This window comes from Panthera tigris, chromosome C1 (assembly GCF_018350195.1).
Source record: "Panthera tigris isolate Pti1 chromosome C1, P.tigris_Pti1_mat1.1, whole genome shotgun sequence".
In the NCBI taxonomy this organism is placed as follows: Eukaryota; Metazoa; Chordata; class Mammalia; order Carnivora; family Felidae; genus Panthera; species Panthera tigris.
In genome coordinates, this window is record NC_056667.1 from 49,755,969 (window position 1) to 49,770,616 (window position 14,648).

At 41.5% G+C, this 14,648-nt stretch overlaps 1 protein-coding gene across 13 annotated transcripts in view; it reads left to right on the forward strand.

Moving 5' to 3' along the window:
- NFIA (nuclear factor I A) overlaps nt 1–14,648 on the forward strand; it is a 371,559-nt gene that overhangs the window by 239,608 nt on the left and 117,303 nt on the right. For all 13 annotated transcript variants that reach the window (XM_042997406.1, XM_042997401.1, XM_042997402.1 and 10 more), the window contains one exon: nt 7,007–7,081. In XM_042997406.1, the coding sequence (XP_042853340.1) occupies nt 7,007–7,081 (75 nt within the window). The remainder of the gene's footprint in view (nt 1–7,006; nt 7,082–14,648) is intronic.

Consider the following 14,648-nt stretch of genomic DNA (forward strand, 5'->3'; position numbering starts at 1 on the left):
GCAGGGCAGGGAAATTTGGGGCAACAAAAAAAGGAACCAACAGTACATAAGTCCCACGACCCATACTTCTAAAACCTTATCTTGTCTCACTCTCCTTTTCAGCTAAGCCTACGTTATTCCCATACTAGAGACAGTTCCTTGCTATGTTGTGATAAACCAAAATGACAATCATGACATATCCAAATGCATTTATAACAACCCTTTTCATCTGAGATTCTCAAAACACAAAGAAATGTTATTTCTTTGTTTTACACATTCTCAGACACAACTTTCTAGACATAGAAGTATTATGGTCTCATTGCCGGTCCAACAACCTATGTCATTCTTTTCATGTTTACTGTAAGCAGACTACTGAGTGAAATCTCCACCGTTGTAAAGATTAATCACACAAACAGAACATCTATATATTTTTATTACTACTGCATTCTTTTTAGTAGATGTCTGAATTTTTGGCATTTGTTGTAATATTAGGAATTATTCTAAAAATAAATAATATCTCAAGTGTTATCCACGAATGGCAGAATAATTTAAGTCGTCAATGTATAGTCAAAAATGAGACCCAAAGTTTAGAATTTGGGCTTACTGGACCACCCCATCTTTTAAACACCTGTTTTCTGGGGCACCTGGGTGGCTCTGTCGGTTGAGGATCTGACTTTGGCTCAGGTCATGATCTTAACGGTTGGTGAGTTCAAGCCCCACATCAGGCTCTCTGCTCTAAGGACAGAGCTCGCTTCGCATCCTCTGCCTCCCTCTCTCTGTCTCTCTCTCTCTCTCTCTCTAGCTCTGTCTCTCAAAAATAAATGAAAACATTAAAAAAAAATGTTTAAACCCTGTTTTCTAAGATATTCCAAATCTTGGGGAGCCTGGGTGGCTCAGTCGGTTGAGCGTCCGACTTCGGTTCAGGTCATGATCTCACTGTTGTTCAGTTCAAGCCCCGCGTCGGGCTCTGTGCCGACAGCTCAGAGGCTGGAGCCTGCTTCGGATTCTGTGTCTCCCTCTCTCTGCCCCTCCCCTGCTCGCACACTGTCTCTCTCTCTCTCAAAAATAAATAAACATTCAGATACTCCAAATCAAGAGGACAGAAGTAAGGTGTCACTGGAGGTGAGCCAAGAATAATTTGCACTGTGCTTTAGAGGGCTACTAAGTCAGGGTACCTCGAGTCGCTCATCTGGATCAGTAAATGAATATTTCTTACACACCTAGACCAAGTGACTGTGCTGAGCTCTGTGGACAATGTACAATCACAACCTACAACCCTGCCTTGCTGGTTTTTTTGTACCAGTGTGGAGCTAAGACAGATAAGGTAACTCTCATGTAAGGTAGAAAGAGGCTATGACGTGAGACAGGTAGGGTAGAAGTTCTCCTCAACAGTGTTGGCTGAGCACATGTGAAGTGCCCCGACTGTAGGGAATGGGGAAAGTGTAAGAGCCACATTCCCTTTCCGTAGGTGGCTCATAGGCCAGTGGGAAGGTTATGCAAGGAGAAATTAAGTCGTGAAGGTAGACTTTTCTTTAGAGGACGAGCATGTAACTTCTGTGAGAGCAGTGTCCTCAGGATGTAGTCAGGGTCTGTCATCTCTAATACTTTCGTGATATAAATGCATGAGAACAAGGGGAATCTTTTTCCTTTGGAGGACCCCAGACGCACAAATGTGGAAAAGCCCGGTCCTTGGCTTATCTTTTCCTAGTGATGGAACCTTATTTACCAAGGGGAGAATAGAATAGAGAGGCATTCTTTTTGATGAAATGACCTGTGTATTGCAGTTTGCATCCTAATTAGCCAGATGAGATTTGATGATTCAGAGCTGAGAGCCCTTTGCTTAACAAGACAAACAGAAATACCATCTAGTGTGTAAACTTTCTTCCTCAGATATATCCTCTGCTTCATAGACATTCAAATTTCCTTCCAAGGCCAACCCTCTGGATGGTTGTCCCCAGCTGTTTCTTCCCCTCGACCTCTGAACAGTTCTGCAAGGTCACCTGTCTCTGCAAATCGAACTTGTTTCCTTCCCTGCCTGTTAAAAGGTAGATAGATGTTCAGTCCCTTCACGAGATGAGATTTGGTCCCCATACTATGGCATTTTCCCTAATAACTGCTGATATCATCGAGGCAAAGAGAACTGCTTTTCCTAACCACCCATAAAAGAATTTAGCTTTTTATATTTCTGCCTCTCTTAGAAAGCCTCATCTCCCCACTGTGAGTATGGCTGACTCCAAGGTATTGAAATCTATACTCTAATTGGGAATTCACTGAACAAGACTTCAGTGAATGAATTTTTTGGCCATTTCCTATACAATGAAAAAGATTCTGCTCCTCCTCTGAAACTACAATACAGTTGCTTCTGAGCAGTAGTTCAGGATTGGAGGAGATCACTGCGAAGTTCGGGTTTTCAGCTAAGACATATTTAACAAAAGTATGTTTTGCGCTCATTTCTGAGAGGCTGTATTCAAAATGTAAATCTTGGGACCTTTCAGGGATGTTTAATCAGCTTTCCAACCGAGGATCTTTTCATGTGAATGTTGAAGGTTGGAATTACTGGAATTGACCTTTTTATTTTCTTTTCCATTTTTCTCTCATCTGGCAATAAAGTAGAACACCCAGATTAGTGTTATTTCCCTGCAAGTCATTTTTATGACTTGGTTTGTGTTAGTGAGAACGAAATATTAATCTGCTCAGGTTTGCTTAGTAATTACATTAGACGTGTCACTTTTTCCATCATTTCTTAGGTTTCATTTCTCGTTGCTGTCTTCCTCTAGAGTTCACCAGCGGGTTTCCAAATAATTGGTGAAGGAACAAAACTAGTTTCATAGTCCCTCCAAGTTCCATGGAATGTTTACAGAGACCTTTCCCCAGGGACCCTTTATAGACAAGATGGTCACATCAGGGCTTGTACAATCATTCTACTTTTTATTTTATTTTTTCTGATTATTATACATCCACATATAGTTCGCCTTCTAAATTATACACATTCTACTAAAATAAGCCTGAGGGAGCAGGTTGCTGAGAGCACAAGGAGGATCCCGTTGTGATTTTTGTGGCGACTTTATCAGGATCACACGAGATTCTAGTTGAAGCTTGGGATTAGACTCTTTCGGGGGCGGGGCTTATGTCCATTAAATCATGCTGCCCTTTAACACTCTAGTTTAACTCAGTCCCCCCAAAATAGGGACCACAATCACAGTAGGACAACCCCCAGACATTTCTCAGCAGAGGACCTGATGGCACCTTCTTGATTGGAAGCTCTACCCTGCATGGATGGTCTCCTCAGTCCTTGTCCTCCTTAGTCTGGAGGGATGGTTTGGATTTTTCATTTTAATAGTTTTCAGATGTACAGTAGCTCCATCTTAGTTCAAACTGTATTGCTAGAGATGAGAGAGAGAAAGAGACAGAAATAAGTTCTGTCAACATTTCTATAAAAAGGAAAATAAACATCCTCAAGCCCAAATTGAGTTGTTTTCCCTCAGAGGCACCTCTGGAGTGCTTACTGCCGACCAGGCACTGTGTTAGGGACCTGGGGGGCCTGGAGACACAGAAGATGCTCTTTCTCACAGGGCTCACAGCCTAATATGAGAAAAAGACAAAATGACAGTTCAGTGGGCTAGCTCCTAGATGAGAGCCATACTCTGCAGACCTGGTCAATATTGAGGAAAGAGAAAAGGAGTCTTTGCCAGCAGTGCAGGTGAGCAGAGAAGGCTTTTCATAGAACGACAATAAGGCTGAGTCCTAAAGGACAAGTGGGAGGTTGGCCAGGCAAAGAGTAGGAAGGACAGACAGTCTGGGAAGAGGGAACAGTGTGGGGAGAGGAGTGAACCAGGGCGATGGTAGAAAAGGCATTCCCTTAGGCCCAAGGGGGTAGGGCTAGAAGAGAGAGAGAGAGAAGAGATTTTTTAGAAAATGAACCTAGAGAGGAAAAGAGATGCTATGTCAAGAGTGGTATGCCATATGATGGAATTTATACTGTGCCCTGAGTTCTCTGTGGGGCTCTGGCAAGATTTCTGACAGGGCAGTGAGCTCTGAATGCATTGGATTTATCTCAGATTACCCAGCATCTCATTCTTTCTTACCCCAGGGCCTTTGCAAATTACTAATCCTTCTGCCTGAAGAGCTCTTTCCCCATCTTTTCATGACTTTCTCTTTGGTATTTTTCAGATGTCAGCTCTTAAGAGACACCTTGTCTGACCACCCTTTCTAAAGTGTTTCCTAATTGTTTCCTTCATTTCATTTATACCATTTATAATTTTTAAATTTATTCATTTGTTTTATGTGTTCAGCTGTCTCTAATCTTAGACTATAAACTCCCTGAATGTAGGGACTGTATCTAGAACACCTAGCACAATGCCTGGATCACAGTAGGTGCCCCCAAAATATTTGTGGAATAAATAAATGAGCCTTCAGATTTGCCTGTGAGGGACAGCTCTAGCTGCAGATTGGACAGTGGACTAAGGAGAAACCAAGACTGATAATAGAAAACATAGTTAGGAGGCTGCCCCATCTGTCTGGTGAGAATCGGGAAATGTCTGGGCCAGTCATGGAGGGAGTGGAAATGGAGATGTACTTGGAGTCAAGAAATGGTAAAGAGTGGAATCAGTGAGGAGTAGTTGGATGTGGGTTTTATAAGAAGCAAGAGTTAGGGATGGCCCCAAAACATAGAAAGCATGATGGTGGTAGATGGTTCACTAAAGGAGGAAATTCCATAGAGTCAGAACAGATTTTGGGGAGAGAAGAAAATGAGCTCAACTTTGGACATGTTGGGTTTGAGGATACCTGTAGGCTATCTGGGTTTAAATATCCAATAAACATTTTGAGAGAGATCTTGGTAAACGGCCAAGATTTGAGAGTCATTGGCCGACAGAGTCGTTCATCCACTCATTGAACAAATACTCACTAACTGCTTTGTCCCAGGTATTAAATACAGTGGTGAATGAAACAAACATTATTCTAGTTTTTGGAAACATCCCAGTCAAGACTGGTGACTGGTATCATGGAAATAGAGGAACTAGCTTAGGAATACACCTTTTGAGCACAAACCCTGGGGAACACCACATCTAAGAGGTGACCTTACAAAAGAAAAGGGGCCATCAAGAGATGATAGTTTGAATGAGCGCAGGTGTTTCTCCCTCCCAAGTCCTTGCACCCAACTAAACTTAGTTTTCAAAATATAGTTCTTGCTTTTTTGGTGGCAGGATTGAAGTACACGTGTTCGCATTCACTCTGTACAGAAATTCTTGTTGAGTTGTCCTTAAGGAATTCCAAAGGTTGGAACTGAGACAAGAATCAGCCCGCAAGCAAGAGACACAGGCAGAGATAAACAAGAGCTGGAAGTCAACCCAGAGTTTCCCATTCAACTATGCATTTCCTTGTCCTTGTTAGATGTGTTTTAAGTCAAACTTAATGTACATTTTGGTTGGATTCCCTTTGTCAGAGTCCGTGGGGTTAATGCAATGTCAATGTCGTCACAATAGAAAGAGATGTTATAGTCTGTTTTGCCAAGACCAGTTTAGAGAATTTTGACTTATTTGCTTATTTTTACTTCTCAATTGTCTTAATCCAAGAGACAACACCTCAGGTGCTTACCAAATAAAAGTCAATCAAAGACCTGGGTGAGAGTTGTTTTGAGAGTTGAAATTTCTTAAGCACATCTTCAAGTGAAAGTTTGCCCATTTACTTTAAAACGCAATTTGTATGTAGCTACTGCACATTCTAAAAATTAGAGCTGTTTTATCTGAAATATCATAGATTATGTTTGATACAAAAATTAACTGAAAAAATTTTAAACTCAGCAAAAACAAAAATATCTTTCTAATTCTAATGCAACCAAAAGAAAAAGAATAATTTGTACATACCTTTATAATTCTCCAAACATAGTGATTTGTTGCATGTGTTTATGTGTGTGACATTTAATGAATTTATTGGTGTATAAACCATGCCACAGGTAAATTTGCTTCTGCTTAGTAGTGGGTAAAATCTATTTTTTATCAGTAAATCTTATATATGGACTGTTTGTCATGTATTCAGTGTTTCTTATGTTGCATTTCTTAAGGTATGTTTCTAATATCAAAGGAAAGTTGTTTTTGAAAATCCCTTCGGCCAGCTTCTTGTTTGGCCCTAATTTTAAAGCAGGTGATTATGCTAACCCTATAGACAGATCTCAGCTAGATTTTACCTATGTGAGACTCCAAGTCAGAAAACTTGAGAGGCAGAGAAAGAAACAACATATCATAAATTATGGATTCCTTGCTATTTATAAGTTTTATATTCCTAAATGCACCATAAAAATAAATAAGCAGTTGATAAGAGATGTAATAGATATGTTAAAGGAATTAATTATATCCAGCAAAAATAAAACAGATGCAAATTCAAAGATTGCCATTTCGAACCATTGATTTATTATCTTTTCTAAAAAAAAAAAAAAGGACTCAACCCACCCACTCATGAAAAAACTCTTTTGTTTGTGCTCAGAAGACTTTGTTTTCACGTTTCAAGGGTTGGGGTTTGCTTTTTCTACAATGGCTTTTTAAAGATTCACCCTGTGGTGCCTCTAAAAATGAAGAGAACATCCTTAAATCTTATTTGATTTGAATGAATGGATAGCTAATGCTGATCAGATGTTTCTTTAGAGAATAATGTTTAAAAACTGGTATGGAACTTAGGTATCCTGGCTGATTCATAGGTAGGCTGTTTTCATCCCAGCTGTGAAGGTCTCAGAGATCAGCCAAGGTAACCATTTATTTTAAATCTTCTTTTGTTTCACATTTCCTGTTTTTTTTTTTTTTTTTGACCATTTCAAAAATCACCCAGTTGTGTCATAGCTTTCCATGACCCCCAGATTCAAACCAAAAAACCATCTATATAACGAAGTGACTGTACCCTCCCACGTAAACTCTAAGTAGAGCAGAATATGAAATTAGACCTTGCTTTTTTTAATCACAATGAAACTAATATTTAGAATTCTCTTGTCAAATGTCTTCTATTTATGACACTGTTTCTTTTGTTTTTGTTTCCCCAGGACATTTGGGCTTCCAGGACAGTTTTGTCACATCAGGTGTTTTTAGTGTGACTGAGCTAGTAAGAGTGTCACAGAGTAAGTATAATTTTGCTTTGATTTGGTACACATTTGCCTTGGGTTTGTGCTTACTTTCTGCCTGGGCCTCCTAGAGACATAAATAGCTTTCAGAATCCCTTTTTCATTCACCCATTGGAAGAATTTCGCCACGCAGTTTATTTGACAGCCAAGAATTTAAATCAGGAAAAATTAAATATCATTTTAATGTGAGACATAGGGAAAGAACTGAAATCCTGACTGTCTAACATATTCCCTACTTTATAGTGTGAACCTGGTTAAAAAAATTTTGAGTCTTCCCTGATTTCTAAGAAATTCTGCATTTTAAAAGAATTTGTTTTTGACCTTTAAAGAATGCTAATGCCCTCAGCATGAGTGACACAGTACAGCATGATCATTACCCTGTTGTCAATAATCACCAACAACAATGAATTAAGAGTACCTGTCACCACCCTGTTCCATTGATCAAAAGGGTCATTGATTATATTTTTGCTATGACATAATCCAGACAGTCCAAGGAGAAGATATAGGATATTCTGTCTCTGTGTTTCTCTCCCTCAGTCTCTCTGTCTCTGTCAGTCATACACACACACACACACACACACACACACACACACTCACACACACTGTTGCCTTCCCTCAAAAAACATCTCTTTGTTTTTATTTAAATGCATACCTACAATGACTATAGTGTCATAGGTGGCAATAACAAGAGGAAAATTTAAATATCAAATGTTACAATTTTACTTTTCATTCCTCTCCTACTTCAAAATACTGCTTATAGATAAAATTTACAATGTCAACATTGGTTTCGAACTGCATCAAATCCTTTGTGGAATGAGGTGGAGTAAAAATAAATATTTTCATTTCAAGTCCATACCCCCCATTCACTTCATTACAGTCTTGCAAATTTGACCAAGTAAACCAGTCAATCTCTGACAAGATGTTGGGTCACGCAAGCCACGCCATCCCAATCGCACAAGCTCAGATTCTCTCTCCTCTTATTTCTTAACGCTGGAAGGCTGTGAAGAATCCAGAAAGTGGGATATAAGACGTGGGGGCAGAGGATGTGGAGTTTGAGGGATAGATTAAAAAAAAAAATCCAATGACTGTTGAGCAGTCACTATCTGCCAGACGCTGTGTTTTCATGTGTGTTATATAAATTAATCTTTGCCATAAACTTGTTAGGTAAGTACTTACACTCATTTTCACAAATGAGTTAAATTGGGGGTCTATTTAAGTCATTCACCAAAGTCAAATAGTGGGCAAATAGTTAAAGCTAAGTCTGTGTCTTACAGATGTGTACTCTTGCATGGGCCCAAAGGAACTTGAGAAAGTGTACAATGTGAGACTAGACAAGGAGACTAGGGGAAAGATAACTTTGTGGATGAGAATTCTGGCACTTGGGACCCTCGGTTGATCCTGGGGGTGTTCTGGTGTTAGGGAGGTGGAACCATAGGGAATGAGGTGTTAGGAGCAGTGAGGGTATGAGTTGGAATGGAGACGTTGCTTCCATGTTATCAAGTATGCTTCAAGTATCAACCGGTGAGGAAGAGACTAGATTAGGTTGGAAGATATGTGCCTAGCACAGCTGACTAGCCAGTCATTTGCCATGGATAAATAATGCAATTTTTTAAAACTGTTTTTCACTGGGGCACTGGGTGGCTCAGTCAGTTAGATGTCTGACTTCGGCTCACGTCATGATCTCACAGTTCGTGGGTTCAGACCCCGTGTCAGGCTCTGTGCTGACAGCCCAGAGCCTGGAGCCTGCTTCGGGTTCTGTGTCTCCCTCTCTCTCTCTGCCCCTCCCCTGCTCACTCTCTGTCTCTCAAAAATAAGTAAACATTAAAAAAAAGTTTTTTTTGAATAAAATTGTTTTTCACTTTGTAAGACTTAAAAAGGACCTCTATCCCACATTTTCTTATAACTTTAATAATAATAGTAATGTAGAATATATGCCTTTCAGAGGGTAATTATCGTAATGGCATTCCAGGTAAATACATTCCTTGAGCCCTTACTTAACTCTAGGATTGGAGCGCTCGAGCTTTTTATTCTACCCTGGCTGCTGTAATGCTTACATTTGGTCTTCATTACCATCAGTGTCCCAAGGCCTGGATGTTGTATGAGAAGGCCCGCGCTGCTCAAGACCGTCCCCGGCATCTTGTCCCCCTTCCATTTTCTGTATGCCCCTTTAAGGTCTTCTATCCCAAGGCCTATCAGTTCCAAGCTAGATTAGCCCTCTATTCAGTCTACATAGCATGGTTGCCAAGTGAATTCTAAACCTGCCTTCAAGACTGCCAGAGGGTATGGGCAGACCACAGATTGAATTTGCAGAGGGACCTGGTTTTGTTTCCTGTCCCCATTTAGGGGGTTATGTTGCTGATGCCCGGCATCATGAGCGTCCTTCGACTCTTGAATGCTTTTCGATTCTGCACACTGCTGTGTAATCGCTGTAGGACTCACTCACACATGGCCTCGTGCTGACTAAAACTGTTTGGCAAGAGTGGGACTGGGCTGTGTCAGCTAACTCATGGCTTCGAGCCAAACTGCTGTCCAGAGCCCCCCTCCCTCTTGCAGATCTGTAATCCAGGTTTGTCAGGGTATATGTCACAAGATTGCCTTGGCTGCTGGGGTTACGGACTCACCCCCAGCTCAGGTTGCCTCACCCACACACTTTTCTGAAAGACTTAACACTCGAGCCACATGATGAGTCAAAACCCTTCACCGTTCCTTACAGCACTGCCCCCTTCCCTGAGCTGGAAGAGCTAAGGGTCCATGTTAGAGGTGCAGTGGGCACTTTTTACAAATGAGCAGGGCTGGGGTGCATTCCACAGCCTTGAAATAGAAATAAGCTAACTGGCACAGAAGTTGATTAAATGCATCATGTTAGCCCTGTTAGGAACATGATGCAACACTAACATGAAAAATTATGGTAGCTAATATTTACCAAGCATACGCTATGTACCAGGCATTGTGCTAGGCACTTTGTAAACATCATCTCGTTCAGTCCTCCCATGGTTGCTATTATTGTCCTTTTTATAGTTGAAGAAGATGATGATGCTCAAAGAGGTTAAGAAACTTGCTCTTTTGACTTTGCTGTGCTCAGCTAACTGACTGCAGACATTTTTGTCATGACCTCTCCTGTAACTGCATTAGAGAGCTACGGAATCTTTGGATTCTGTGTTTTTATTAAAAAACCATTTCTTGTTAGAGTTGATAAACTTTTAGCTTGTTAATCTGTGCATTAAAAAAAGGTTGAAGCTACTTTCGTGTAAACTCAAACACTTAATTAAACTTTTTTCCCCCGGATTGGTTTTCAGTTCTGATATATTTTTTTTTAATGAATAGGCTTTATTTTTACAGCAATTTTAGGTTCACAGCTTTAGGTTAGTGAAAAGTACAGAATTTTAATATTTACACCTCCCCAAATAGTTTCCTGTATATATTAACATGTGTTGTTCATGTGGTACATTTGTTACAAGGGAGGAACTGATATTGACCCGTTATTGTTAACAGAAGTCCATAGTTGACATAAGGGTTCAGTTCTTTGTGTTCTAGATTCCGCGTGTTGACAAATGTATCTATTATTGCAGTGTCATACAGAACAGTCTCACTTCCCGAAAAATCACCTGCCCTCCAGCCGGTCATCTCCCCAAGTCTCCAAAATTACTACTCATTCTGTGAATAGTTCAGCCTTTAACTGGATGTTTTTAATGGCCTCAGAGTCTTAGAATTTCTTCCACTCTGCTGCACGTTTCTTCTTAACCCCCTCTTACTGATCTCAGCCCCACCCAGTTCCCCCCATCACACTTATGACCACATATGTGGCCTGGAAATGTCAAACTGGTGGTGGCCTCAGTTCGAAAAATTTCCCTCCTCCTGAATCTTTAGTATTCAATGTTAAAATCTGCTGATGTAAATATTTACTTTCCTCAGGTTTCCAGTTAGTTTCTGTTTCTCGTTTTCCTCCTTTTAAATTTAACAGAGGAGGGAGGTGCTATTTCAGCATTTCCTCCTGAGGATTCACTGAAATAACCGCGTGCTAAGTTTGTTGTTTATAATCGTGTTACTACAGGGTGGCAATGGCAGAGAAACTCAAGAGAAAAGCTGCTGGTTTAGCTTCACACATTCAGAGGTGAGGGTCAGGCAGCGAGGTTGCTTGACATTAGATTATAGTGATCAGATGCATGGAGCTGTTAGAATCAGGGGCTCCTGCTGTGGTCTCTCACTAATTCCCCTCTCACCCTCGCCTCCTGCCTACCCACCTACCCTTTCCGTTTTTGCATTATGTCGAATCCACGAAAGGCAAGAAAGGAGAGTTCTGTTTCTCTTAGCAGCAAAGGAAGTACCACAGCATAAAAGTAGATGTATATATGTGGTCCTCCTTGTGACAGGGCCATCTGAAAGTCATTCGAGTAATTTATTACTTTGTTCCAGGAGAGGGTCGGGAAGGGGGAATACAGATCGCGAGACACTGTGCCAGAGGCAGAGAGAGGTCTTCTCTGCTCCGAGGGAGGGGGGTTTCCAAGTGCTAACAACGCAGTTCAGAATCACTAAAGTTGTTTCAGCAGAACACTGAGGAAAAGGACAGGAACCATCTGTTGAAATGGTTCTTGCGTGATGCTGCATTTTCAAACAAAGCCCTCGAAAAGCGTTTTTCAGATGGGTCTCTTTCCCATGAAGCTGCCACCAAGAGAGCGCACTCGGCTAGCTGCTAAATGACCCCACTTTGATGGCCGACTCGGTCAGCACCCGCTCTTGTTTATTTTGCACGGGTGTTCTCCTCCAAGGGTGTGCTTTGAGACCGTCAAATACCCTTCCTGGTGTGAACCCAGAAAATCCTCCCGAAAAATCCACCGCTTCTGCCCATTTCCTTCTAAAGTGCTGACTCTTCTACTTTGAAGTTGGTGGGGGTGGCTCTGAATCCGTAACTACTTCGTGGGGAAAGAGGAAAACCACAAATACACACAGGCCATTGTGACTCTGGCCTGGCGGGGTCTCATTTTCCAGCCGTGGTTTGTACACCCGAGCAGGCTGCAAGGGTTAAGTAAACTTCGTGGCTAGGAATGACTTCACGGCCCTGGAATTTGGAAGAGCCCGGGTTCCCAGTACACTGTGGCCAGCCTTAGCATCGCCTTTGGGTGTAAAAACCACTCTCAGTTACCCAGATCGAATTTTTGGTTCCTATCACGCTGCTGCATAATCTACGAAATCCGGCAGCTGAATTGTCCTGGCTCTACCACAAAGCCCGGCTGCTGGGTGGCTACAGGACTCCCGACTTGTTTGTCAATGGAGAGGGGGAGTGAACGGAGCCAGGCATATGCCTCAGCCTGGCATGAGGTAGCACCCTAGTGGCTGTTTGCTGCCTTCTGCATGTGCACTCTTTCTGTATTCTCACACGAGAATCATCACTCGGATCCGAGGTGCAGTTCCCTTTTCAACTTCCTTTTGAAGTCTCTAGGTCCTTTGTGTGTCTCTGAGAACCCATATCCATAGGCACGGATTTTCTGGCGAGCAATGCAGTAAGAACAACTGGCGGTATGCTAACCTGACACGATGGAACTCGTACGGCAGAATTAACTCAGCTCCAAGGTGCCGTATGAAAATGCAGCTCTTTGATATGAACAAGCCCAAACTTGGAAATTACAAAATGTTCTTGCAAAGAAGGACTCGTGAGGAAATCGGTATAGGATGAGGGATTCCAGACGTCCAGGCCTTGGGGGGTGCCATTTAAGCAGTTGCAAGATTTTAGATCCTTGGTAGAGGAGAAGAGAGTTGAAACTTTCTTTTCTGAACAAGTGGCCTATTGGCTATGATCATTGCATGGGCATTAATTTTAAAATTCATATTCTTAAGCAAGCCCTTCTTTCCAAAGAAGCCATTTGGGTGTAAGCATTAAAGGAAGAAACAAAAAGATTATAATAAAAAATAGACTTCAGCCCTAGCATGAACAGTGGCTGTGACCTTGCCTTTTGTTTGCCATTACACAATTCAATGGCAGTCCACTCAAACTATGCTCTCGATCAATATCCTATTAAAGCGGCACAAAAAGTCTCCATAAACTTAGTGGTTAGCTATGTTTATAAATGGAACTCGGCATAATTAGATGGTCAATAGCAGGCTCTACTAGTAATTTTAAAATGAACATCACACATTTTCTATCTGTAGAAGTCAATGGCACCTCTTCCACATTGAAGGTATGGTGTGCCGCAGACGAAAGGATGGGCGACCCTTGAAAAAATCATAATGCCTGTCGCTAAAATGCAGTTTTTAAGGAAAGTCTGTTAAGTTGTGGAATAGAAAATACTGACTGGCCCTGTATATGTTTTCATTTTGCTTCCCTAAGCCACCTTATTCTGAATATATTACGACATTGCAAATGTTTTCTAGTTTTAATCAGCCCCTCATGGAGATACAAAATAATAAATATTACCATACTGTTAGGAAGGAAAATATCAGTCTGGCTGGCTTCATTTAGCAGGTTTCCTCTACTCTAATTCAATACATTTTCAAAATAAATACTGAAATCGAATTAGTTCAGTTTTGTTGTATAATTTTTTTCTCTTAATTTTCTTGACATATTTGGGGTGACTATTTGGACAGCAAAGCCAGCGGCCAATGGACTAAACTGGCAGTAATAGGAATTTTCATCAAACTCTTTCTTTCGAATCCCAGCTCACAGTAGGGGGGGCCACATGTGATTTTTCCCATTCTGTTCTCATCGAGCAGAGAAAGAGCCACACAAAGTGAGAGGTGTCCCCATCCTTACCACAAATTGAAATGTACAAGATACCTTGTGTTCGATGTGGCCCTGTCAGTGGCATTATGCCCACCATTTCACTGATTTTGAAACTGGTTAGGGGGCGCCTGGGTGGCTCAGTCGGTTAAGTGTCTGACTCGATTTCGGCTCAGGTCGTGATCTCACGGTTTGTGAGTTGGAGCCCTGCATTGGGCTCTGCGTTGGCAGTACAGAGCCTGCTTGGGATTCTCTCTCTCACTCTCTCTGCCCCTCCCCTGCTCTCTCTTTCTCTCTCAAAATAGATAAATAAACATAAAAAAAAAACTATGGTTACAAGAGGCTTATGACATCAGCACATCCATTAGACAATGCTATGCTTGAAAGTCCAGTTTTTTCTGTGACACTCCTATCCCTACAACCTTCCTGGTTAAAGCTGTTAGAGAGTTCTCATGGCAGGATCTTAGGGACCCTATGTTTTTGGTTCTTAGCTGAAGCTCTTGCTAAAGTGACCAGACTGTGAGCATTCTCATTTTAAACATTTGACTCAGAGAGAAGCAAAATACATTAACACTTTTTTTTTAACATTTAAAAAAATTTTTTTTATTGTTTATTTATTTTTGAGAGAGAGACAGAGACAGAGAGACAGAGTGTGAGTTGGGGAGGGGCAGAGAGAGAAGGAGGAACAGAATCTGAAGCAGGCTCCAGGCTCTGTGCTGACAGCAGCGAGCCCAGTGCGGGTCCTGAACTTACAAACTGGGAAATCATGACCTGAGCTGAAGTCAGGAGCTTAACCAACTGAGCCACCCAGGTGCCCCAAAACATGTAACACCTTGACATATGTATGAATTT